Here is a 27628-nt window from a genome sequence, read left to right as displayed (position 1 = left end):
GAATAATAATGCATTTATAACCATTTATATCGGTTCCGGGTTTTCTTCTCGGCATTTGCGTGTGTAAAAAAAACCGTTAAAACAGGCCGACTTTGTCCGCGATTTACAGGCCGACTACGACCCTGCCATACAATATTTTGATATGGTTAGAATCTGTAGAGGATCTTCTTTACAACGGTACCATTATAATTAATATCGGACGAATAATAATGAAGTCATAACCATTTATATCGGTTCCGGGTTTTCTTCTCGGCATTTGCGTGTGTAAAAAAAAACGTTAAAACAGGCCGACTTTGTCCGCGATTTACAGGCCGACTACGACCCTGCCATAAAATATTTTGATATGGTTAGAATTTGTAGAGGATCTTCTTTACAACGGTACCATTATAATTAATATCGGACGAATAATAATGAAGTTATAACCATTTATATCGGATCCGGGTTTTACCATAAAGATTTCCGGATAGTTCCGGGTTTTATACCTCCCCGTTTGTAACCTTATAAAAAGCACAAAAATGGCGACTAGTCCAGGAATTTCCTGGGCAGTCAACATAAAACCGATATTAGCAGCATCGTATTCGTCTTTTAATAAGGCAAACATACAAGAGTTTAGCAATGCTATCGTAGCAAGGTAAGCTAATACATTTCATAGAATAACGATCTTATATGTTTAATTTTGCATTATGATAAGTAGTTTCGATTTTTAGTGGGAGGAGAGCGAGTTCCATGGTCTTGAGTGTTTATTGCTCGCAAAATTTGTCGACATTTTTCGTCCATCAGTCATGATAGTTAAAATAATTAAGAGTCTATTTAAACATACTATGTGATTATTAACACGGTAATTGTCCCATTTACTTGTTCCCATGTTTACACTTGACACATCAAAATGACAAAGCACATTCACTTCAAAAGATGCAGATTCTTACGTTTTGAAGTAAGCAAATCCAACTGACTCATTTTTTGAACCCATCAAAAGTTTTGCAGTGAATCAATTGGGTGAAATAAAATCCTGACCAGCAAGTCAACATCAATAGTAAAAATCAGGAATTAGGTGTTATTGATCCAGTCATGTCCATATAAACAGACTCCCAGAGCCTTTGATAAGTCTTGATATGGCAACGCCCCTTATTCACCCCTTCTTTTTTGCTTTTATTTGTTACAGCCTTAGTCCAAATAATTAGACGTAAGCTACCCCGCTTACGTCTAAACGGCTACCGTCGTTTTCCTATAGCAAATTGAGTTCAACTAAAACTTCAGTTTTTCTCGTTAAATCTTTGCTAATGCATAAAATTATCATTAATTAGACATATATGTGAGCGATTACCTCTTAAATGTGTAAAAATTGTGCTTTTAAACCACTTATGTACATTTTTAAAAATAAACATACACAACACACTTCGTGTGTTTGTCGTTTATAGAATTACATTGAATTATCTTGAACGAAATTATTTTTTGAATAGGTTACACATAACCAATTGTTGTTGTACAACAAACCACATCACTTTTTAGCTTTCTGTACTCTTAAATTAAATGGAACCTATATGTGTGTGTTAAAACTACCAGTTGTATCACGGAGTGTATATTGTTAGGAGATGATTCGAGTATTTGACCCTTACTGTAGTAAATTCAATCTTATGCAAAAACTATTCATCCGATTTTATTGGTTTATACGTTATCTTGTTGCTTATTAATTCCTCTTTCAAAAATATACGTTTTAGTATATTCCCGTTGTTATTAATGGATTTATAGCGAGATAAACACAAGAAATACACATTTTATGTTTTACCACCGCGCGTTTTGCCGTATTGTGGCTATCGATTTTGTACAATTAGCGTACAGCGAAGCACCGAGGTTATACATTTTGATGTACCCACTCACGTCTTTTGTTGAATTATAGTTTCATTTCTCGGCCGATTTTGACAAATTATATATCATTAGAAAGCTTACGTTACGTAGTAAACAGATATATAAATATATATTAAGTTTTTCTTCTGATTTCGACAGCCCGGCGAGTTATAACTTTAACTTTTTCAAATATCATACCGTTTTGGAGTTTTAGAATCTAGATTTACGGTTGACATGTTCGTACTTAATACCAATTTGTAGCGTTCTTCTGATTTCGACAGCCCGGCGAGTTATAACTTTAACTTTTGCAAATATCATACCGTTTTGGAGTTTTAGAATCTAGATTTACGGTTGACATGTTCGTACTTAATACCAATTTGTAGCGTTCTTCTGATTTCGACAGCCCGGTGAGTTATAACTTTAACTTTTGCAAACATCATACCGTTTTGGAGTTTTAGAATCTAGATTTACGGTTGACATGTTCGTACTTAATACCAATTTGTAGCGTTTATATTTGGAGTTCAGTTTTAAAAATTACATCTTGCTTAGGAGAATAGAATTCTGTATACGATAGAAAAAAAATTGTTTAAAAACGAAAGTAATTAAGGAATGAAGGCGGAAGAAAGTAGCGCGCGTTCCTAACGCATTGAACTGATGCTACGGTCTTGGCGATTATGCTTTTGTTTAGAAACCGGCCATTGAATTTCCTTTGCCATGATTATTATATTTTTTATGATATATTGTAGTATTTTGTTCACGAAACATATCAATAAAGCTTATTATAAATAAATCTTAATAAATTAACTATTTCAGCTCTTGTTTATAACACAGAAAGGGTGTTAAATTTATGATGAAACAGCGTATATAGCGGACCCTCTCGATTTTATTCGGCTTTGCATGCATACTTGAAATAAAATGGGTGTCAAAAACATTCATCGTTTGCTGTTAATTATCAACGAGGGAATTATGTATAATTATATGAAATGTTATTTACCTTAAATTATCAATTTATTAAAGATTCTTGAAAATCACGGTCGGTGTTACGCGGGTCATTTCGTATTTTGACATTAGGGCATCATGTTCAACTACACTGTATTCAAAATCAGATTTTTTTTCACTGGGACGATGACGGCTTTGATTTAGACAGGCAGACAGATAGTTTATTCAGACTTATACAACAGTACATCGTCTTCAACTCAAATATATAAATTATTTTTAGACGAATTGTTAGGTGATTACACGTATAGCAGTGATGATTCTGAGAATGTTGCCATGTTTCTTATCCGTGTAATCTAGAGTCCGTGGTTTGAGCATTTTTATCGCGGTGTTCAATAAAAGATATCTCAATAATCTTGTTTTTTGATAGATCTGTGGTTTTATTGCCCCTGTGTTCAGCACAAACCAATTGTCTCGTTATGATCAGATACTGTGCCGACCAATACTAAATAACACTATGGTGTCATACGCCACAGCAGGGACCTATACTTGTGATCATGGAGTCTAAGTGCAAGACTTAAAAAAGTATGTTGTTTCGCTTGCGGTTGTTAAAGCCAAAACGGGGCTCCCAGCTGGCACAGCTGCTGATATTCAGATCTGAATACTTAAACTTATTTAGACCTTATTCTTAACCGTTGCGCGTTTTACGATATCGGATTTTAGGCGGGAATAAAACTCAGTGAAACTATTCAATTTCTTACACAACATTAAGCATATTAACAGTTATTGAAATTAACAATATCAGCGACATCTTTTTAAAGACTTAACACCTTTTCAAGTATCGAATTTAACATGTCAATAAAATATATTAATACCAAAAAAGGTTTCATTTAATATTGTTCACATTAAACCTTTAAATGAAAGTGTCGCTTTAACTATTTTCCGTGTCTTATTAAGCCGCGAATCGTTTGCTAAAAACAGTTAACAAAAAGGGCTACACGTTCTAATTCTTAATGAAATACAAAAATAAGTATAACATAATTAATAACGTCCATAAACACACACAGCAAGATCAAAGTTTTAATGGAAAACTAATATGACATTCCACGTAAATTATTATTTTCGTCTAAATCGAATACTATACATAGAGAAACAATGTATTTATAACCGACCAATGAGGTAACATTATGCAACTTTCAATTTACACAGTGCTATATGGCAACAATATGGAATTTGAACAGTGGTAGTGTTTTAAGGTCTGGACTATCATTACTTGTAAGTTTGTATAAACATTTTTCTAATGCAATTAGTAAAATAATGTTTATATTTTATGTTTAATAATTTATTGCATGATTATTCTGTGCTGTTATATGAATTTGATACCGTTAAAGCTTCCGACATGAATTCATGTCGGAACGATGCTATTGCAAAATAACGTTAAACGATATGAGGTCGATGTAAATCGACCTCATATTTATAGGAGTATTACAGCCTGTGTCATTTGATATGGGAACATTAGCGCGATAAACTGTGAAAGTGGGAAAAATAGCGCGATCAACCATGAATTTGGGAAAAATTAAGCATTATAAATATGATAACAGAATATAAGTAACAGAATTTATATTGTTTTTAAGTGCATGTTCAGGAGTTTTTCAAGCCATTTTGGGAAAAGGAGTCTGGTCTCATTGGGATTTTTTAAATCAATAATTTGGGAATTATTTCAAAAAGGACTAAATTAAAGATATATATTTTGTAGGATGTTAAAAAAATTAAGTTGAGATCTAGAATTAAGAAATCATAATTAAGTAGTAATGAGAGACTTCTTTCCAAAAAAAAAATATATATATATATTTTTTTTAAATTGGTCCTTTTTGGGAAATTTTGGTCAAATGTTTGGGAAAAAACCTGGAATTTTGCGATTGTGAAGCAGCCGAAAATCGGCGGTAATTTTGTGCAAAAAAATCACTGCCTTCACAAACACAATCACAGTTCTGGGCAGATATTTCGTGTGCATCACTAAACAGACGTTATTTGTTACCAGTTAAGGAAAGCAATGAATAAACTTCAAAAACATGTTAAATTTCGACCCTTAAATTAACCTGATTGGCAGCCTACTGATTTTATCCTTTGCATGCAACCTCAAAAACACGACGATGTTTTAACACACTATTCTTGCCGATGTTTTCATTTTGAAATATGGAACAGTGTTAGTATTCAACATCTGTTCAACATCGTTATCGACTTAGGCTACATCAAACATCACAATGTGCAAAAGATTGGTATACTGCGACCTATCTGATAGCAACACTTTAAGTCTGCAAACCTTACGACAGTTTTCCAATATGGTGGATAAAGCGTACGAAAGAATAACAAAGTAAATAAAAAGCCATTATTTCTTGTTTCATTCTACTGCTTCACATTGTTTTGAGAGATCTGACAATCCTTTTGGATTTTCATGAGTCTGCTAAATTGATTATATTTAACTTTCACTCTAGTCTACTTAGTAATGTTATTTCTTCTATTGAAAGTTTGAAATCCTTTTTTAGCTCATCTATTTTTTGAAAAAAAATTATGAGCTATTGTCATCACCTTGGCGTTGGCGTTGGCGTCCGGTTAAGTTTTGCGTTTAGGTCCACTTTTCTCAGAAACTATCAATGCTATTGCATTCAAACTTGGTACACTTACTTACTATCATGAGGGGACTGGGCAGGCAAAGTTAGATAACTCTGGCGTGCATTTTGACAGAATAATGTGCCCTTTTTAGACTTAGAAAATTGAAAATTTTGGTTAAGTTTTGCGTTTAGGTCCACTTTTCTCAGTAAGTATCAATGCTATTGCATTCAAACTTGGTACACTTACTTACTATCATGAGGGGACTGGGCAGGCAAAGTTAGATAACTTTGGCGTTCATTTTGACAGAATTATGTGCCCTTTTTATACTTAGAAAATTGAAAATTTTCGTTAAGTTTTGTGTTTAGGTCCATTTTATTCTGAAGTATCAAAGCTATTGCTTTCATACTTGCAACACTTACTTACTATCATGAGGGGACTGGGCAGGCAAAGTTAGATAACTCTGGCGTGCATTTTGACAGAATTATGTGCCCTTTTTATACTTAGAAAATTGAAAATTTTGGTTAAGTTTTGTGTTTAGGTCCATTTTATTCTGAAGTATCAAAGCTATTGCTTTCATACTTGCAACAATTATTAACTATCATAAGGGGACCGTGCAGGCAAAGTTATGTAACTCTGACTGGCATCTGGACGGAATTATGGGCCCTTTATATTTACAAAATTGAAAATTTGGTTAAGATTTATGTTTTGGTCCACTTTACCCCTAAAGTATCATAGATATTGCTTTCATACTTGAAACACTCACAAACTATCATAAGGGTACAGTAAAAGGACAAGTTGCATAACTCTGGTTGTCATTGTTATGGAATTATGGCCCTTTTTTGACTTAGTAACTTTGAATATATTGTTAAATTTTGTGTTTCGATCCACTTTACTTCTTAAGTATCAAGGCTATTGCTTTCAAACTTCAATACTTTCATGAGGTTACTGTACCTGGCAAGTTGAATTTTACCTTGACCTTTGAATGACCTTGACTCTCAAGGTCAAATTATTGAATTTTGCTAAAATTGCCATAACTTCTTTATTTATGATAACATTTTATTGATACTTTGACGAAACTACTTTTTTTTTTAAACGGTTATGTTTGAAATACCGTCCAACCATCGCACCAAAAAAATCCTACCCCCCATCACCCCCCCCCCTTTTTTGGAAGATAATGTAATAATTGTCCACAACCCCACACTATACACCCCTCTTCACTCCACCCCTCCCTCCTTTGTGATTGAAAATGAGAGTCCCTTCACCTTTAAAAAGAAAATAGATGAGCGGTCTGCACCCGCAAGGTGGTGCTCTTGTTTTTATTTGGAATTATGATTGCAAGGTATTTTAAATCAATCAAATGTTTTTAATTAAAATAAAATTTAATGAAAACCTAACAATCTATAATTTCCGATCGGACAAGTGGCTTCAAAAGTTAATGTCCAGCCCTGAAAAAGCCATTATTTCTTGTTTCATTCTACAGCTTCACATTGTGTTAAGAGATCTGACAATCCTTTTGGATTTTTATGAGTCTGCTAAATTGTTTATGTTTAACTTTCACTCTAGTCTACTTAGTAATGTTATTTGTTCTATTGACTTTGTTTGAAATCCTTTTTTTATTTGGAATTATGATTGCAAGGTAATTTAAATCAATCAAATGTTTTTTTAATTAAAATAAAATTTAATGAAAACCTAACAATCTATAATTTCTGTTTTGAAACCCACATTTCCCTGCCCACAACACCACACTGTAGTGTACAAAACTTGGTTTTCATTGCAAAAATTGTGTGGCCAGTTAAAAGCTTTTTATAATAATTTGTTATCAATTATCAATTTGATGCATTTAAAGTGTGTACTATTTCTATGTAAACATTTTTTTTTTGCAATTTTAAACCAACATATAAATACCTACAAGGAATATTATGTAACGCCATCGTTATATGGCACCATTTATAAAATATTTTTCAACTTCAATGAAATTTGTAAAGAACAAGTTAACGCAGATATATACCGATATATTTTCTTATATTTGTTTCAGAACCAAAATTGTGTTTGTGTGTTGTGTACATAAAGTTGTTTTATGATGAACAGCGTATAATTATTTGCAACTTTTATTTATTTTTCTGGTCCTACTTCTTAGGTTTTATTCTAGCTGTTTATTTATCAGCGTTTTATATGTTCTGGAACAAAGTTATATGATTGTATATAGTTTTGCTTTAATGCTTTTATTATTTGCTTTGCAAATATTATATTTAATATAGATTTGTCATTGTGTATCAATTTAAAGAAGTTGTTTGTCTAAAACAATAAAAAAGCAAACTAAAATTAATGTGTTTAGTTACTTTAGAATAAAAATGGCCACTGAAGTATTCTCTTTGACTTTTCATAATTGAGACCATGGGTCATTACACTCATGGTTTAAAATCTATTGAAATCCTTGACATTACTACTGACCGTTCACCAGTATCACCAATATTCTTGTCTTTGCCTTAATCTATTTAATGTTCTGAAATTTTTTATTTGCAAGGTATTGTTTGTTCAACTCTAGGAAAACAGAGCTTAATGCATTTGTGTAAAGATCACTTTAAGTGTCATCCCAGATTAGCCTGTGCAGTCCATATAGTGTAATCAGGCATAGAACTTTCTGTATTCCTGATTGGCCTTTGTGGACTGCACAGGCTTATCTGGAGCAACATTTTACCCAAGTGCGTTAAACCTGGTTTTCCGCATTTAATTATTCAGTTAGTTCAATTGTCATTTCCAGTAAACAAGACATACTGATTCATGATGATGTGTATGACTCGTTCTATTCACATTTTCAGCAAACAAGACATACTGATTCATGATGATGTGTATGACCCGTTCTATTCTCATTTTCAGCAAACAAGACATACTGATTCATGATGATGTGTATGACCCGTTCTATTCATCGTTCATTGGGCTTGCCGCACATTACCTCAGCACCTGTGCGGGAGATGGTAAGAGACAGGGCATTTTTAAACCAGGTTTTCAACAAAGCAGAACATCTTGCTTTTTTTAATGGAATAGGAACGGCGGGTTGCATCAAACAGTTGATTTTTAGTTGTTACGTTTATTTTGCATCAACCTGAAGTAATAAACCTTGGAATGTAGCAAGCTAAGGAGATCTAGCTTTGGAGTAGATGGGGTATATACATAGTATCAGTGATAATTTTTCATGTGCGTTTTGCGTTATTTGCGCATTAAAATTACCAAAAGCGCATGCAACAGAAATATCTGCATCTAAAAAAGCTCATTGATTCTCAAGAAAGATACTTGTCAATACTTGACACAGCCTGAATTTTTCCGCATTTTATCGGAACGCAAAAGTTTATTTTTACTGTAACACCGGCTATATGTGTACTACATCATACTACGTCATTCGTATCTGCGTTTCATACTGGTTCTCTGTTTTGTGCCTTATCTATAAGGTTGACGTAAAACCATCAAAACGTTCGCATCCGCTTTCGCTTTCTGAACTGTCAAAATGCCACCAAAAAGATAATTAAAACCCTGTCAAGATCAATTAACTTTGAAGGCTGCATTTGGAATTTCCGAATGTAATAAACATGTAGCATCATCCTAGAGGGAGCGTCAGCGAGGCAAGTACATGTTCTAACAAGTTTTTGCTTAAATGGCTGTATTCAATGAATTGAACCCGGAACTCAGTGTTAATGTTATGTGTTTTTAGTTATAACATTTACTTTTAGAAATTAAAATGTTTATGAATCATTAAAAATTCGTTGATGTTTCAATTTTTTTTTTATAAATAATTTGAAAATCAAAAAAGCTCATTGCTTTTGGAAAAAGCTCATTGTTTCAGCACATGTGCGCTTTAAAAACTCATTGGTTAAAAATGAAAAATTATCACTGCATAGTATATAGGCATGTTGGGTCAAGGTCAAGATTACTGCAACTAAAAATTATTAATAGAAAAACTGTTTTCAGTAAATAACTTGATTTTTGGTGGAGGTATAACACTGCAATTTCTGTGTAGGTTCTTACATTAAAACATTGCTTGGGATTGCAATTTGGGCCATTTATATGCCCATAATGGGCTACATCTTTATCTAGCTTTGGCTTCCATTTGGGTTCAGTTGGGTAATGGCCACTGTTAATTATAAAAAAACAACTTGTTGTCCGCTAAATAAATTGAGCTTTAGGTATTTGCTTAAATTGTGTGTGTGTGTAACTTTTATGCAGACTTGACTTAGGATTGTGCAATTATTGATATTACATGAAATTCAGTGTTCTCCGGAGGCACCGGCACCTGGCGATTTCACCGGTTACTAACAACCGCGCTGGCTACTTTTCCCCAAAATGTCAAATCAAAACAGCACAAAAACACCTGTTTAAGTTCACAGTTGCTGGCTACTTTGAAAATATAACTGGCTGCTCAATTTTTTATGGAGAACACTGTTATTATCTTTAACAATGAAAACCTTGTCAAGTGACATTGCCACGTATTGTTATATTAATAAATGGGAACTTCTTGAAGGCCTTTTCCCCTATGAAAATCTAGCTCAAATTACGCAATGGTCTGCTTTAACCCAGTGTTTTCTTTCATTCAAAATCTCGGACCCATTCCCAATGGAAAAAAAAGTATATATATTTCCCAAATGGGAGCTAAAAATCCCCAATAGAAGATTTCGCCAAAAATTAAAAATGCTAGATAATCCTTCAGTAATTAGTACAATAAACATGATTCGACAAATAACATTTAAAGTATAAGCCTCAAGCAACCATCGTGACCATCGTGTAAAATATGACCCTCCTTACATTTCAGTGGCTGCCCCACACCTGGCCAGCATATCTGGGGCGTGTAAAGTGCTCTTGGAATACTTGCTGTCAAGGATACAGCACCACACAGAAGGCTGTGCCATATCACAGGTTTGCAGTTTATGCACTTTTGTTCATGATGCTGCTATGTTTAACCCTTTCCCACTTAGATACATATTTTCACGCATTTGTAGACCTTTAGAAAGCTACATTGAATTTAGGAACTCTGTTACTAGATTCAAGTTTTAAAGGCTTCATCTCCAAACCTTGGATACTGATGAGCAGCAAACAGCATAAAACCTGAACAGACTGCAGGTTTTTTTTTTAACTAAGAAAGTGACGCCGATATTCGGCGTCTTCCCCTACCAGAATTTTTCCCCTAAAAATACCATTTCCCCTCCAAAAATATAATTTTTCACCAAAATATAATATTTTACCCTCAAAGAAATGTTTTTTTGTCTTTCAGGAAGTCGACACTTATCCAATTATTTTTTTTGTACCCTGTACAACGATCTCGCTCTCTCTCTCTCTCCTGACGAGCACTCAAATCTGGGAATCCCAGTGATTCTATATATAGCTCTTAAATTACGTCATGGAAACCGGGCAACTAATCGTATTAATCATGTGACTATTTTACTGGATTCTGGTCTTGCGCGAGAAGGGTGTTTCGTCAATTGATTACCGGAAACCAGTTGAATTTTCATCCGGTTTATGTGAAAGCCAAGATATAAACGTGAAAACAGAAAAAAGTCTCACAATTGACGTTCATACACGAACAAAATAAAACGTTCGGACTCGGAAAATATTAATTGCGTTGATGCATTTTTTAAGAATGAATCATCAAAAACCGTTGAAACCCAGCAGGATTCGGAGGTACATGTAATCAACATCGATTAATACTGTCGGATTATTGTGAAAGTGAATGTAGACTATCGGCAGCTGGCGCACCTTTCCCTTCCAATACTGTAGCAGATCTAGATCGTCAACCCATTCATCATGAAATTGAAATCATAATGTTGACATCGTTCCCCGGCCCCAGTTGAAAACATTTCCCATTATTAGATCTACACCTGCAACTTTATTTAGGACTTTGACTTTAATATCATACTTGCTCATGTGTTTAAGAACAAAAAGGTCAGAGACATGCCTCTTTTTCTAAAAAAAAAACCTGAAGTCTGTAGGTGAGTTATAGACATTAAAATGAACAGTTGTTATTTTTCCCCAAATATGTCTCTTTCGCGCTCGATTTTCCCCTTTTACCCAGTGTCCAGCGTCTTCCCCTTTTTCTAAAAAAAAAACCCTGGACTGCGCGTTACTTGCAGGCTGTTCTGGTTTTATGCTGTTTGCACATAGCCATTTTCACTTTGCTTTTAAGTGGGTAAAGGTTAAGTTGATTTAGTGTCCGCCCTGCCACCAGAGAGCCCTGCCACTGTCTGGTCATAATCCCCTCTAGGGTTGATCTCAAGACCTGTCTAAGGAAAAATAAGGACTGTTTCTTCACAAGGACAGACTAGAAAGACCACACAGTTATTGCACTTTTGCAGACATTGTCACTACTTTTGGTTACCTATTATCTTCTATGTTTCCTGTGTCTAATGGCACACTTAACAATTTTTTTTTTAGCTTTTGTCTAGTAGTAAGAGTGTTTGGATACAAAACAGGATGGTAAATAGTCAGATTTTGGTAAGAGGTTTCTACCTGTTGCAAACTCAACAGCTAGAGAGAAAGAAAAGGAGTAACGCTTAAAATCAATTAGTACCTGTACTACCATATCCAAAAATACAGGTAGTACTGTACTACCCGTGTTCTTGGATATTGAAGGGTGTATAACTGACTTTACAGAAACATTTGCAGTAATTATAATAAATATATGTAGCTTCTTAAACAGTTACTGTATTAGGTTTTCAATTCTGAATTATGATGCTAATACAACTACACATTAAAACTCCTGACTAATACTATTTCTTCATTTTTCTTGACAAGAAAACACAAGCCAACTAGTAAGCTAAGTAAATGAACACCTATTTCACTGTCTCATCCGTTTCCCATCGTGTTTTCTAACGTTTTACGCCACCGATGCAATCAAATCGTTTAATATCAGGACGACAATGTCTTTTTCTGGGTTTACAGATTTAATGTCAGGATGGTCAGAAGCCACCGTATGAAGTCATTATATGACAACAAAGTGTTGTTAAAGTTTTATTAAATGTATAATTGTACTTGAATGTTTAAAGCTTAAAAAAGCTAGTTGCCCGACTGGACTATCAACTTTTGAATTTAAGTTGCCCAGGCTAAAATCTACTTGCCCCGAGCTCACGGGCAAACACTAATTTCCATCCCTGTGTACAGTTCAGTATTCCTGAAAGTGATTTACGCATGTTCAGTAAGAAAACCCTCGTCTTGATTGGATGTCTATTGCATCATAACTTTAAATAGCAACAATACCGGATGTTTACTCGACAGTGTAGAAAAATTATAACCGCATGTGTTAATGCAATTCTGTAATATGTAAAATATCATTTTAAGCATTTAAATAGCAAAATTAATGGTGCCTCGTAAAAAAGGCGTATTTATCAGGTAGAGAGTATTATGCCACACGGTGACAGCTTAAGTTAGACCACTTTGCAGGTATTTAGATGTTAAAAACAAGGTAAATTTTCGTCTAATTTTTTCTTTGAAAACGCCTAATTGGATATCTCGAACTCTCGTTATCTCGATATTTTTTTTTTCGCCGACTTAGAGATAATGAGAGAATTTTTATTAGAATACTTTGCCAATTGTTTATTAATGCATTTTAACTGCAATATTAATATAAAGTCTCAGTAAAATCTCTTCTCACAATACATTTTTGGGAAATGGCAAATATCAGTGGTATTTTTGAACAAAAATTTCTGACTTAACTGCTTTTTGGGGACCCAGGGGTACTGATCAGGGGCCTGTGTACTGGACTGAGTTATCTGCGCCTGAATCATCTCATGTCACATGGTACACCTTACTGCTTCCAGGAGACACTGATGGTACTGATCAAGGGCCTGTGTACTGGACAGAGTTATCTGCCCCAAAGTGAGGAGGTCACCATCAAAAGCAGGCTGAAGTCTGCCCAGTGTCCTCCCTGTGTCCAGCAAGCAGAAATAAGTAAGTGGGAAGCCGTTTGTGTAGTTCTGGGCCCTTATTCGCCAACCGGTTTGTAGACTTTACCCTTTACCACATATTTTTTCTAAAAATCAATAATAATAGTTGTGAGAATATTATTGATTTTTATTTGAAAAGTCTTTAATTAAATTGAATGTTCTATGTGACTAGAAATGCATGAAAATACTTATCTATGTGGTAAAGGGTAAAGTCTACAAAAAAAATCACTGATACAAGCTAAAGATGGTGCTTATCTTATTAACATGTTTTTCTTAACAAAGATTTGAATAATAAGCGTCGTGCTAAAACCTTCACATTTTGCTCTAAAATCAAAGAGCTTCCACCTACAACTTTGAAACTTCATATGTAGCTGCACCTTCATGAGTTCTACACGCCACACCCATTTTTTGGGTCTCTAGGTCAAAGGTCAAGGTCACTGTGACCTCCAAAAAACAATATTCTGATAAGCTTTCGCAGCCCGAGTGTGGCACCCGTTATGCGGTGCTCTTATTGAGTCTTAGAAGAATATCCTTAATATTTAACCCTTCCCCCATAAGAAGCAAAGTGAAAATGGCTTTTGCAACCAGCATAAAACCAGAACAGCCTTCGAGTAACTCACAGTCTGTTCAGGTTTTATGCTGTTTGCTGCTCATCAGTATCTAAGGTTTGGAGACAAAGCCTTGAAAACTTGAATCTGGTAAAAAAAGTCTTAAATGTTATATAACTTTCTTAGGGAATACAAATGCGTGAAAACAGGTATCAAAGTGGTGAAGGGTTAAAAAGCATTTGGCTTTCAATGCAATCAAGTTGAGATATATTGCCTAATAGTAAAAGCTTCAGTTTTCTGTTTGGTGGGTTTCAGATGCAGAAGAGATGGCTAAGCAGGAGGTGAAGAGGTCGAGGCTGGAGTGCGAGGTCAACATCTTCAACCAGATGACCTCTGTCTTTGACGAGATTCTCACCCTGAGTCCCTCCCCAATGGTCGTCAAGGGAGACCCCATGACGACCGATTCGGTCACTGTCGACGGAGATGTGACCATTGTACATATTGCTGAGTCATCAGAAGAAATGAAGGTACTGCTGTTCTCTCGTATTTTGTTGTGTCCTGTGCCCTAAAATTGGCCAAATAATCACAAAGCAGACCACGATCTCTTTTTCTCTTAAGAAAAAAAAAATTTGTAAACCATATTTCTTTCAGGTACATTTGTTAGAACAAACAATCCTTAATCATTATGTTTGTTAATAAGTTTGTATGACTGTAAAATGTATGTTTTCAGGAATGAAAACGTTTAAAAAAATTCAAAGACCATGTTTTTTTTACACAAATGCAAACAATCCTTCAAGGTTGTATTTTATAAAAACATTATTGCAAATATTGAATTGTAATGACATCTAAACTGCCCCTTCAATAAAGCAAAATATAACCCCGTTCATTTTAATCACAGAACCTGTTTAAGACAAGGAACCTTGCCAGTCTGAACCAGCTGAATGGCGGTAACATTCTGCTAGACATGTGCACACAGCTGCTCACAATGGAGAAGTATACCCAGCGGTACCGTGACGCCCTTGGAGGATCCAACATGGTCATGCCAACAACCCTGTCCGAGGCCCTGACTACCCGTAACAGGTAATATGAGGCGCAGTCTGGGAAAACAGGGCTAAAAGCATGTACGTTTAGTGTCATCCCATATAAGCCTGTGAAGTCCACGCAGGCTATTCAGGGACGACACTTTCCACTTACAGTGGATTTTCATTTTGAAGATTTTTCCTTTAAACAAAAAATTCAATAAAATTGGAAAGTATCTTCCCAGATTAGCCTGTGCTAACTGCTTAGGCTTATCTTGAATTACTAAGAACAAAATTGCATTAAGCCCAATTTTCCCAGCATGCGGCTAATAAGTTTTTGCATTATTGTGCAGCAGATATTTTATTTGTCCCTTGCCATTTCAATGAGGGGCGAAGAAGCATTAAGTCTTAACACTGTCCATGCTATACATTTTACCAGTCGGGCATATGTATCGTATAGATACAATTGTCGCTTATGTGCACATGTATTTATTACAGTTCATTGACTTCAAAGATCTTTTTATGAGCTACTATAGTTTTACTCCTAACCCCAAATGAGTGTAACTATTCACAGTTTCAATCCTTTTGAATTCGTCCATAGAAATGTAATTGACCACATTTTGAAAACTCTTAAACTTTATCATGGAAATGGGATTTCTCTCAGTTTGAATAATATTTAACTTAAACATAGAAATGTGATTGATCACAGTTTGAAGATCCATCTCGACGAGATCTCCATCATCTGGATGGTGGTATCACTGCCGATCCTGGAGCCCCTGACGGTGAAGCGTCTAGAGAAGATCATCACCGTGACGATGGGGTGCCTGTACCTGGCGGTCACCACGGCAACCACCAGCACCATTATCAACCTGGCCAGTGCCACGCCCACCAAGGTGACGCCCACCACCAAGGAGGAGGAAGTGGACGGGTATGCTGTCAGCATTGTCAACAAGGCGGTAGGTCACTGTGTTTTTTTGCAGTTTTTATTACTTTGAATAATTCAGTTACCTTAAAGGGACTTGTTCACAGATTTTGGGCATTTTTTGAAGCATGTCAGTAATTGCCTTATATTGCTAGTTGTTAGTCCCCTTCTGTTGAAACCGCTCTGTGCGTCTGTCTGTCACACTTTTCTTGATCCTGTGATAACTTTAAAAGTTCTTCATACTTTTTCATAAAACTTGAAACATGGATAGATGGCAATATGGACATTATGCACGTCATTTCATTTTGTTCCTACATCAAAAATTATGGTTGCTATGGCAACAAATACACTAGAAATACTGCTGAAAATGGTGGTTTTCTGGATCCTGCGATAACTTAAAAAGTTCTTCATATTTTTTCATGAAACTTGAAACATGGATAGATGGCAATATGGCCATTATGCACGTCATTTCATTTGGTTCCAACGTCAAAAATTCTGGTTGCTATAGCAACAAATATATATTTAAAAAAATTCTGACAATGGTGAAATTTCTGACAATGGTGGAGCCGGTAGGGGACATATATTGCTTCGCAATAGTCTTGTTAACCATGGAGCTGTGAAGCTCCATTACAATGACAGGTGTAGACTTTAAGGACGAAATAAAGAAACAGTCTCTCCCCAGCTGGCTTTGAACCAGTGTCCTTTAGATTAAGGTTATGGCCTGAACCACTTGTCCATCCAGATTGTCATTTTCATTATGTGATTTAACTCTTGATATCAGTTTTCAACGTGTTGTAACAAAACAAAACAAACAAAAAAAGAAAATTTCCAAATTGTTAAACTTGTTTGCGTTTGTAACACTTTAATTGTATCCATTTGAAATGATGATAACTGATCAACAAAGCTGTATTTTCATTGTCAGTCTACATCATTAATCGAATATATTCCCTGATTTATAGTTATTTTTTTCAATATACATGTATGACAAACGGTTCGACAATTGTGATTTCAATGATCTGTAAACAAGTCACTTTAACAGTTAAATTGTGATGTAAACGAAAGATCATTAAAAAAAGTATTTTGCTTGATAAATTGGTCTGTTACTGTACTAAAGGCCAGAATGCACGCTGTAGCTGAGTTTTCTGTGTATTCTCTTTGAAATTGAGTATTATGTGTACTTAATGCAATCTAGTCTAAAGCAAAATGTAAAAGATTGCTAGATACACGTGACTTCATGTAGCATTTGTTTGGTTCATCAGTTATTCATCATACTGCATTATTATCTTTGTTTGGTCTGTTTGCAGCTTGAGATATACAACAACGTGTCCATGGCAATTCACAACTCTACACGAGCAGGGGGAAATGTAAGTTGTGTTACCTGTCTTATGCAGGAGAAATAACAAAGATCATGGTAAAACAATGATTTTTATGCCCTTAAAGGAGGGCATATAGTGATCGGACTGTCCGTCTGTCTGCCTTTTCATCACACTTTGCATTTAGGTTTTGAAAAATGCTCATAACTTCTATGTCGCTTTAGATAGCAATTTCATATTTGGCATGCATGTGTATATCATGGAGCTGCACATTTTGAGTGGTGAAATGTCAAGGTCAAGGTCATCCTTCAAGGTCAAAGGTAAAAAAAAACATCCAGGGGAAGTAATAAACTTTAAAGGGAGATCATTATCTTTACCTGCCAAATGAAAAAAAAAATCAAAGCGGTGCAGTAGGGGGCATTGTGTTTCTGACAAACACATCTATTATTGTTTTAATTTTTAGTGCCTGTTCGCTGACATGCTTCTGTTTCCTCTCGATTGCATAGAACTTTTGCATTCTGGTTTCATGGACCCTCTTATTCCAAAATCCTTTTTAGCTCACCTGAGCACAATGTGCTCATTGTGAGCTTTTGTGATCACATTTTGTCCGCTGTCCTTCCTGCAGTGTCAACATTTGCCTTGTTAACACTCTAGAGGCCACATTTATTGTCAGATCTTCATGTAATTTGGTCAGAAGATTTTTCCCTCTGCTATCTTGGAAGAGTTGAAAAATGGTTCCAGTTGGTTAAAAAACATGGCTGCAATGTTGCATTTTTCCTTATATGGCTATAGTAAAACCTTGTTAACACTCTAGTTTGTTCTTATTCTAAGCACTAATTAATAAACTGTTAATTGTAATTTATTGGTCATTATAAATCAAAGTTGTAGATTAAGATCTTTGGTAGTTATGAGTCTGGGCCAGTTTTCTTAAAGCGTCTTAGGGAAACCTTCTCTTGTAATTTAGTGGAAATTTCAGATACTATGAAATGTTTATTGTCTGAATATAATGAATTGAAGAAACTGCTGCAAGTTCTCCATAAGTTTGTAAAAAAAAATGAAAAAGGCATTTGCAAATTAAAAAAAATCACATTTTTGTGTTCTTAAAGTATCTGGAAAGTCTTTTCAACACTTAATTCACTTCTGTTCCGCCAGAAGATAGAATGAGATATAATTTCATTATCTTTTATTTCAACTTACTTGACTGTTATTGAAGCTAAGAAGGAAGCAAGAATTTCTGTTAGAAATATTGATTTGGCTTTTTATACTCCCGTTTTTCAAAACGGGACGTATTATAGTTTCCCCTTGGTGGGCGGGCGGCGGACGGCGTCCACAGCAGTTTCCGCTCTCTTATTCTAATAGTTTTCATCCAATCTTCACCAAACTTGGTCACAAGTTGTATCTAGACAATACCTAGGTCAAATATGGGTCATGCCGGGTCAAAGACTAGGTCACGGGGTCACTTAGTGCATTTGAAGGATTTAGCATGGTGTCCGCTTTCTTATTGAAGTGCACCGATCTTCACCAAATTTGGTTAGAAGTTGTGTCTAAATGATATCTAGGTCAAGCTCAATGCACATAAAGGAAGTCCAGTTTTCCCACTAAATGATATCTAGGTCAAGCTCAATGAACATCTTGGTCAAGCTCAATGCACTTGAACGAAGTTCAGTGAAATCTAGGTCAAGCTCAATGCACATCTAGGTCAAGCTCAATGCACGTGAAGGAAGTCCAGTGATATCTAGGTCAAGCTCAATGCACATCTAGGTCAAGCTCAATGCACATGAAGGAAGTCCACTAGTTCAAGCTCAATGCACATGAAGGAAGTCCAGTGATATCTAGGTCAAGCTCAATGCACATGAAGGAAGTCCAGTTTTCCCATCTAGGTCAAGCTCAATGCACATGAAGGAAGTCCAGTTTTCCCATCTAGGTCAAGCTCAATGCACATGAAGGAAGTCCAGTTTTCCCATCTAGGTCAAGCTCAATGCACATGAAGGAAGTCCAGTTTTCCCATCTAGGTCAAGCTCAATGCACATGAAGGAAGTCCAGTTTTCCCATCTAGGTCAAGCTCAATGCACATGAAGGAAGTCCAGTTTTCCCATCTAGGTCAAGCTCAATGCACATGAAGGAAGTCCAGTTTACGCAGAGCGTGGCTCAATTATTTGCCTGTTTTTGTCACAGATTGCACAGAACTTGAACCTGCTCGGTTCTTGGCTGCTCCTTGAGGGGCTCAGAGGGATCCAGAATCTGACCCCTGGGATGGTACTGGAGAGGAAGGAGACCAAGGGTCGTCCTGTGGGAGGGGCGCCGACCGAGGCACCCCCGGGGAAGGGAGGGGCCAGCCTGGCGAGACCTGGGTCAGGAAAGGGGTGAGTAAAGAGTTGGTGAGCAGTTTTGTGCAGCAAATATGAAGATGAAGGTTCACATAAATTGTAATGGCAGCCTAAATAGAGGTTTTTTCTCTAAAAGTGCACTGAATAAAGTATATTATCCTTATAGCACAAATTTTAAGGTACAAACCAAATGCAATCGACCTGTTTCATTACTATTTACTAGTGCTGCAACAATACGCCAAAAACCGTATTGCAATATATTGTCAGTTAAAAAACCCGTATTGCAATATATCGCAATACATTGCTAACTTGTACCAAAATTATAACTTGCCAATTACCCGATAATCCCATAAATTCCAATTTTAAAGCAAATTCTGGTAAATATTTACTACAAATGTGCTCAAGAATAATAAGAAACACAAGCATTCGCAAATTTTCTTAAGTATCAAATGCATTTTTGCAATTGTTACTATTTAAAGATGTGATGAAATAACGTCCAACCGGGGCGTTTTTCCCACTGAACACGCGTAATTCAGCTGACGTGATGTTCCCGTTTTTATACAACACAAAATACACCCATACTTTCCATGCGACGTTCTACATGTCTGTATAATTTTCGCGCGCTTTTTATTGAGACAAAGGATAAAGCACTGTTTATTTGACGCTATAATTTTTAATTGTCGCGTTAGCATTCAAATTTGGAAGCGTGTTTCCGAAATTCGGATTACAAATAATGCTCAAATCAGAATCGAACGAAACATTTACAGCTGTGCGCAATTTATTCAACGATAATCTGTTCAAAAGCATCGAATGAATGCTCCCATGTAACAACGCTACTCTGTATAATACACTTTTTAGAATGCTATTTTTACGTTAAAAATAATTTACACTGCTTTGTTTTGTTTACCTTTTTATCATTATTTCGGATGGCTTTTCTGGACGAAATGTGAATGAATTTTTGTAAAATGTTCGTACCGGTATGATGAAAATCATATCGCAATACAATATGCGGATTGCGTATTGCGATATATAACGATATACCGGTATATTGTTGCAGCCCTACTATTTACCAGGACAGTAAAAGTGTTTGACAAAAAAGTATGTTTGCAATGACCATTTTCTTCTGCCAAAGGTCCAGCCAGGGACTGGGTTGCCTGTCAGTGGCCCTGGGAAAACATGCCGTCACCCTTCTACAGAGGTTGTTTGATGACCTACAAACAGAGGGTGCGATGCCATCACTATCTGGGAGCTCGCAGTCACCTGGCCTTCAGGTATGTTAAACATTTTGTCTCACTCTGGGAAAACGTGGTTTAATTCATGTGCGCAAAGTGACGTCTCAGACTAGCCTGTGCAGTCAGCACAGGCTAAGCACAAATGGAACTTTCCATCTCAATTGAATTTCTGCTAGGAAGATACTTCTTGTAAACAAAGGCACAATTAAGGCAGAAATTAGTCCCTGATTAGCCTGTGCCTATTGTACAGGCTAAACTGAGATGACACTCAGCGCACATGCATTAACCCTTTAAGTGCTGGAACCAGATTTTTAAGGTCTTTGCAAACAGTTTGGATCCTGATGAGACGCCACAGAACGTGGCGTCTAATCAGGATCCAAACTGTTTGCTATTCTGCTAGTATTCTTTGAAAAAAAATGAAGAAAATGTTAATTTTAGAAATTCAGCAGACAACATTTTAGCAGATGACAAATATCCCAGCATGCAAAGGGTTAAGCCCAGTTTTCTCATAACAGGGCTCATATACAAGCTTAAGCAGTATAATTACCAGAATTTTAGAGTAACTGTTGTTCATTATTCCATGATAGATAGAAGCAATGGGCATAGCAAAATCTAAGTTAACAACAAATTTTGTTTTTGTGTATGAGAGAAACTACATTTTGACTTTCTTTGTAGCAGGCCAGTCCAGGGAAAGGCCTAGACCTGACACTGTTGGCTCCATTTCCAGCATGGAAACGCATCCAGAAACTCCTGGCCGCTGTTCACATACCAGACCTACTGTTTTCACTGGTGCCAACTGCACTGAGAAAGGTACTGGCTCTGGTTTGCCTTGTATTTATGAGATACGGTTATATGGTTGCATTTGTCTTTAACCTTATTTGCGTGGCCCATATTCATCAACTCATTCTAATGAACAAAGAATTAAATTAGAACCAAGAGAATAATATTTTAGCACATACAGGCTAAACATTTTGCTTATTTCATTTATAAATTGTTCACAACGAATAATTGTGAAGTAAGAGTTATACAATTTTATGTACTATTGAAGTATATGATACTATGAAAACAAACAAGTTTATAGATTATTCTTTTTTGTTAGACTTCAGTCTTAGCATTGGTAGATGAATGAGGGCCTCATTTATTTCATGGAAGGAACTTGAAATCAGAATGATATGGAAAACTACATGTAAACTTCAGTAGATCGTATAATTTTAGGTTTTTTTTTGGCCCGATTTTATAGCCGAAATTCGGCTATGTACCCAATCCCAAAAAGTATACCTTTTTCCCAAAATGTGGCAAAAAATTCCCAATTTCCAAAAAAAAAAAAAAAAAAAATTTTTTTTTTTTTTTTTTAGAAAGAAGTGTCTAATGCGTATTTTATCTCAATTATAGTTCAATTACAATTAACAAAGTATTATATGATTTTGTTCTTTTAATTTGATTGATTATAAAGAGTTATATCAAATTTATTATTTCCCTAATCAGTGGACTTTTCGTTTGGAATAAAAAGGCTATCAAATTTTTTTTCCCAATTACATGAAAATTCCAATAAAATTCCCAATTCCAAAGCCATGAGCTATCGTCCCAAAAAGTGGAAAAAACCCCAGAATTTTGCTGGGTTCTGGGAAAACTGGGCTTAATGCATGTGCGTAGAGTGTCATCCCAGATAAGCCAGTTCAGTAGGGCTGCAACAATATACCGGTATATCGGTATATATCGCAATACGCAAACCGCATATCGTATCGCGATACGATTTTCATCATACCGGTACGAAAATTCTAAAAAAAAGAATCCTCATTTCGTCCGGAAAAAACATCTAAAATAATGATAACACGGTAAACAAAACAAATCGGTGGTAAGTAAAAATATGTTACGTAAAAGTAGCAATTGAAAAAGTCTATTGTACGGATTAGCTTCGTTACATGGGAGCACGGAGCGTTTATTGTCTTGTCTAGAGTCCGTGATGGGAGTCCGCACGATATGCTTCCGCATGTCATTCTGTAAAATTTCAGATGAAGCTGTGAAAATACGAAAAAACAAAACAAACAAAACAATTCATTACACAAAACAAATGTAAATTGATGTTATTATCAACAAAAATTAAGTGCAATCTAGCCCAAAGTCTCTTTCGGGTTATTATTCTTCTTGTCGGCTTTTATAATGGTTCTCAAAATGGCAGACGATACGGACGCGGAGTTTGAGTTTATTGACAATTCGAAGGGAAAAAGTGTTGTTTGGCCGTATTTTCGTTTGAAAAGGAAGAGGGGAACGAACGAAATCGAAGAAGGAATCGGATATTGCAACAGGTGTAAGGATGGTGTAAAATATAGTGGGGGAACATCAAATTTGTTTTCTCACTTAGAGCGACACCACCGAATTTTCCTTAAATCTGATGGAAAAGGTAAACAATCGGACGAAGCACCACGACGCATGTTAGGACAGCCAACACTTGTTGAAGTGTGCCACAAACTTGACCAATATCGACCTTCATCTGAAAGATCAAAAGACATTTCTGACAAAATTGCAATGTTCATTGTCAAAGACCTTCGTCCGTTTAGTGTTGTGTCAAATGAAGGATTCCGTGCACTTGTTCAGACCTTAGATCCCAGGTACACCATGCCATCTCGTACTTATTTTAGTGAAACGGCAATCCCAGATATGTATGATCAAGTTAAAGCAGATGTAAAATTGCAGTTGTCCAAAGCCTCATCGGTGGCCTTAACCACCGATGGTTGGACCAGTCGAGCTACTGAATCGTATGTAACCATTACATCAACACACATTTCAGCTGACTGGCAAATTCATAATTATGTTCTCCAAACACGGGAACTTCCTCTAAGCTATACAGGAGAAAACATTGCCAATGTTTTGAAAGATGCTATCAATGAGTGGGGTTTGCCAGAGTGTTCCGCTTTGGTGACTGATAATGCTGCTAATATGTCGGTGGCTGCAAAACTTGTTGGCTTTCAGCATCACTTGGGCTGTTACGCACACACTCTGAATTTAGCTGCTCAAAAGGGATTGAAAATTAACAGTGTGTCACGACTGCTAGGCCAAATAAGAAGAATTGTGTCTTTTTTTCATCGTAGCACAACTGCAGCCGCTGCACTGAAAGAGTGTTCAAAGGTAGTTGGGGTGCGATCAGTAAAATTAATCCAAGATGTCAGTACACGATGGAACTCTGCCGTTGATATGTTAGAGCGTTTCCTGGAGTTGCAACCAGCAGTGTATGCTGCTCTCATGAGCAAAGAAATTCGTTCAAAGGAAAAGGATGTTGCAACTTTAACTGATGCAGATGTGACCCTCGCTGAAAATGTAATGTCTGTTCTCATCCCCCTCAGAACAGTGTCTACAGGTCTCTGCAAAGAATCGTGTCCAACTGCGTCCCTGATTTTGCCTCTTCAAAAGAAGCTGTTAGAACAAGCCCTGACTTTCAATGACACAGACACGCCAGCAATAAGACAGCTGAAGCAGACAATTGCTGATGACCTGAAGCCAAGGTAACATTGTAGCTTAACTTTTTGGTGCTTTTGATTTCCAATATTCATAAGAAACCCCAACAGTTTGTTTTAACCCATTTATTTAAGCTCTTTTGCATCGAAAGCCTTTGGCTTTTATCTACACTATCGAGTCCTTTTCCTGGGAATAAAAGTATGTGTTGTCCATGGAGGAGATAATGAAACGTTGAAAACGCTACCCGAGTAGGGATCGAACCCACGAACTCTCAATTACTTGGCGGACACCACATCCACTACACCATCCCGAACAGTTAGCATAGGCTTTTATACTATAGCAAAATATGAATGATTGAATAAATGAGAAAGTCACCAAAACAATCCAGACAAGTTTATACAACCATTCTATCACTATCTCGGATCCCATGTTTTCAGATTTAAATGTCTTATTACTTATTAGTATTTAGGAATGTGTTATTTCTTATTCAGATATTCCAGCGCCAGTGTGAAGATGTTTCTAGAGGAGGTTGCTTTGCTTGATCCTAGATGCAAAACATCATACTTGTCAGACGCTCATGGTCTCCTTGTAAGCAACAGGGTCATTTCTAGTGCTGCAAGTCTAGTACCTAGTGTAGTGGATGACCCTAGCCCGGACTCATCACAACAGAAAGTCACTGGTATAAAAATTGAGAAAGCATTTAACAGTTACATGTATTCAGTAATCAGTAATGTCACTTTTTTGTGAGTAGTGTGACTGACATTGTTGCACTAACACAGTAACACTCACTTTATTGTTTTTAGATATTAATTAATAATACTTTTTTAAATAAAATATAAAGTATTTGTAATTTATTTAAAATCAGTGAAAGTTATTGATAAAGCGTATAGCTACTAGCTAGTAGTTAGATACTAGTTACTTAGTATTGGTCAGAATACTTGTTCCACACAGGCTAATCCCAATAATAGAGAATACATTTAAAATATCAACATATAGTCACACAGAAAATTAATAATTGAAATCATTTCAATTTTTTAGTAAATGTTATGTGTGACTATGTGTTAATAATTTAATATCACCATTATCATGAAAATAGTATGATACAGAACACACACATGATGTAAAACTTTAATATTATAAGTTATAACCATTATTATATTTTTTATAACACAATATTATTTCCATTGGTTTGCAGTTCTAGCTGACCCTAGTGAGGGAAAGCAGATTTCGAGTAGAGCAGGTGGCTTAGCATCCTTCCTGAGTGATGTCATGGCTGTTCAACCTTCAAAGCCTACCAATGCAGTTCCTTCAGGACTTCAGCGAGCTACAGAGGAGATGTTTCAGTATTTGAAGTGTGATTTATTGGGTTTAGAACTTGACCCACTCATTTGGTGGAGAGAACATGAGGGTAGTTTGCCACTGTTGGCTATGCTTGCACGAAAGTATTTGTGTGTCCCAGCTACGAGTGTCCCCTCTGAGCGTGTTTTCAGCACTGCAGGGGACATTTTAAGTGCCCAGCGTGCAAGCATGGACTCGGACAAAGTGGACATGCTAATATTTCTTAAGAAAAACATGAAGTAAAGTTAAATGAGTTTTTTGAACAATTGTGTTATGTTACATAGTTTGTTACATAGTTTAACTGTTAACTGAGCAATAAACATGCTTTAAACATACAATAGAAAGGTTATGTTCTTTAAATTAAGTTGGTTTTGGTGATAAGCTGGTGATTTATAATTCTGGCATAAGTTAGCAATATATCGCAATATATTGCAATACGGGTTTTTGAACTGACAATATATTGCAATACGGTTTTTGGCGTATTGTTGCAGCCCTACAGTTCAGTCTACACAGGCTAATCAAGAATAACATTTTCTGCTTTTATCGAATTTTTCGGTTATATAAGGTCTATTGAAAACAAAAAAATCCTGGGAATACAGAACACGTCGTCCCTAATTATGGGATGAATCTATATGCACATGCATTGAGCGCAGGCTTCTCATAATGAGGCTCAATTTTGTCTGTCACCAACATTGATTGCTGCACATCAAGGGTCCAAAAAAAAGTTAAGACGGAAAGTGTTGACCCTGATTAGTATGTGTGGGCTGCACAATCTAATCTGAGACAACACTTTACACACATGCATTAAGCCCTGTTTTCCCACAGCAAGGGTTCATATATTTCCTGTATGCAGGCAGTGCAGTTGAAGCGACAGAAGCCTGGATCCGAGAGCTCTGAGACCAGCAGCAGTAGCACCTCCGACTCCAACACCTTCTACGAGGATGACTTCAGCTGCTCTGACGATAGCTCTGTGGAGGAAGGTAGGCCATTTAATCACATATTTTTGTGTGTGTTCATAATAAAAGATTACCGGTGTTAAGGAAAAGGTTTTAGTAGCTAAAATTAACAATTGATACCATGCTTCCCCTTGATCAAAATTTTCTTAAGCCAAAATGGCCTTGCTATGGCATGTTTCTGGTTATTTTTCCACTTATAGGATTTTTTGAAGAAAATTGTGTAGCCAAATAGATACTTCTTAGCCAAATGAGTCGATTTGTAGACATTTGCTAATTTGGCGATTGGTAGGGTAAGCTGTGGTTGTATATGCATATGTATTTTACAGATTTTCAATATTTTGTTAACCAGGTTTTCCGAAGGAAAAAACTGGTTATTAGATTGGCGAATGCGGGCGGGCTGGCTGGCTGGCTGGCGGGCTGGCGGGCGGGCGGAACAAGCTTGTCCGGGCCATAACTATGTCGTTCATTGTCAGATTTTAAAATCATTTGGCACATTTGTTCACCATCATTGGACGGTGTGTTGCGCGAAATAATTACGTCGATATTTCCAAGGTCAAGGTCACACTTTGAGTTCACAGGTCAAAAATGGCCATAAATGAGCTTGTCCTGGCCATAACTATGTCATTCATTGTGAGATTTTAAAATCATTTGGCACATTTGTTCACCATCATGGGATTGTGTGTCGCACCAAAGAATCACGTCAATATCTCCAATGTCAAGGTCGCCACGACTAAAAATATATTTTTTTTAAAAACAAACTTACAAAGGGGGTTAATTTTGTTTTTTCATTTCAAAAGTTCAGTTTGATTTGTCTCCCTTTATCAGATTTTTTTCACAATGAAAACCTGGTTTTGTGACAATTTTGTCCCTTGTTTGAGTTCTCTTAGGCTTTTGAAGACATGAAGCTTTACTTATAAAATTTTGAAATTGTGAAATTGTATGTGTAATTGAATTTGCATGTTAGTTAACTTTTTTCCCAGCTAATCAGAGGCGACACTATCTGCTTTAATTGTGTTTTATCAAAGGAAGTCTCTTAGCGAAAATCCAGTAAAGGCGGAAAGTGTTGTCAAGGATAAGCCTATATGGACTGCACATACTTATCTGGAGCAACATTTTACGCACATGCATGAAGGCCAGTTTTCCCAGAATGAGGCTCAAAAAGAGAAAAGAGCAAAAATGCCATCAACCTCTCGTTTTATTT

General features: G+C 36.2%; 2 protein-coding genes across 4 annotated transcripts in view; both read left to right on the top strand.

The window, feature by feature from the left end:
• Window positions 1–508: 508 nt before the first annotated feature.
• Window positions 509–27628, top strand: part of LOC127838381 (E3 ubiquitin-protein ligase UBR4-like) — a 179398-nt gene continuing 152278 nt past the window's right edge. For 2 of the 3 annotated variants that reach the window (XM_052366098.1, XM_052366096.1), the window contains exons 1-12: window positions 509–631; window positions 8272–8369; window positions 10196–10299; window positions 13194–13323; window positions 14183–14394; window positions 14766–14947; window positions 15596–15842; window positions 17113–17172; window positions 19297–19484; window positions 20581–20719; window positions 21356–21490; window positions 26325–26451. In XM_052366098.1, coding sequence (XP_052222058.1) covers window positions 516–631; window positions 8272–8369; window positions 10196–10299; window positions 13194–13323; window positions 14183–14394; window positions 14766–14947; window positions 15596–15842; window positions 17113–17172; window positions 19297–19484; window positions 20581–20719; window positions 21356–21490; window positions 26325–26451 — 1738 coding nt within the window. In that variant the 5' untranslated portion in view covers window positions 509–515. The remainder of the gene's footprint in view (window positions 632–8271; window positions 8370–10195; window positions 10300–13193; window positions 13324–14182; window positions 14395–14765; window positions 14948–15595; window positions 15843–17112; window positions 17173–19296; window positions 19485–20580; window positions 20720–21355; window positions 21491–26324; window positions 26452–27628) is intronic. The other variant, XM_052366097.1, reaches the window with a different exon arrangement.
• Window positions 22366–25964, top strand: LOC127838384 (E3 SUMO-protein ligase ZBED1-like). The gene is made up of 3 exons (XM_052366101.1): window positions 22366–24180; window positions 24625–24812; window positions 25329–25964. Exons 1-3 carry the CDS (start codon window positions 22841–22843, stop codon window positions 25712–25714), a joined length of 1914 nt encoding a protein of 637 aa, XP_052222061.1. The 5' UTR covers window positions 22366–22840; the 3' UTR covers window positions 25715–25964.

This window comes from Dreissena polymorpha, chromosome 7, assembly GCF_020536995.1.
Source record: "Dreissena polymorpha isolate Duluth1 chromosome 7, UMN_Dpol_1.0, whole genome shotgun sequence".
Lineage (NCBI taxonomy): Eukaryota > Metazoa > Mollusca > Bivalvia > Myida > Dreissenidae > Dreissena > Dreissena polymorpha.
Note: the sequence above shows the minus strand (reverse complement) of the source record. Positions and strands in the feature narration are given on the sequence as shown.

What these genes read in the sequence shown, in the direction of transcription:
- LOC127838384 (XM_052366101.1), top strand. Translation starts at nt 22,841, where the DNA reads ATGGTTCTCAAAATGGCAGACGATACGGACGCGGAGTTTGAGTTTATT. An exon ending in GCTGATGACCTGAAGCCAAG is followed by an intron (nt 24,181 to 24,624) that starts GTAACATTGTAG and finishes TTTCTTATTCAG; the next exon opens with ATATTCCAGCGCCAGTGTGA. An exon ending in ATCACAACAGAAAGTCACTG is followed by an intron (nt 24,813 to 25,328) that starts GTATAAAAATTG and finishes ATTGGTTTGCAG; the next exon opens with TTCTAGCTGACCCTAGTGAG.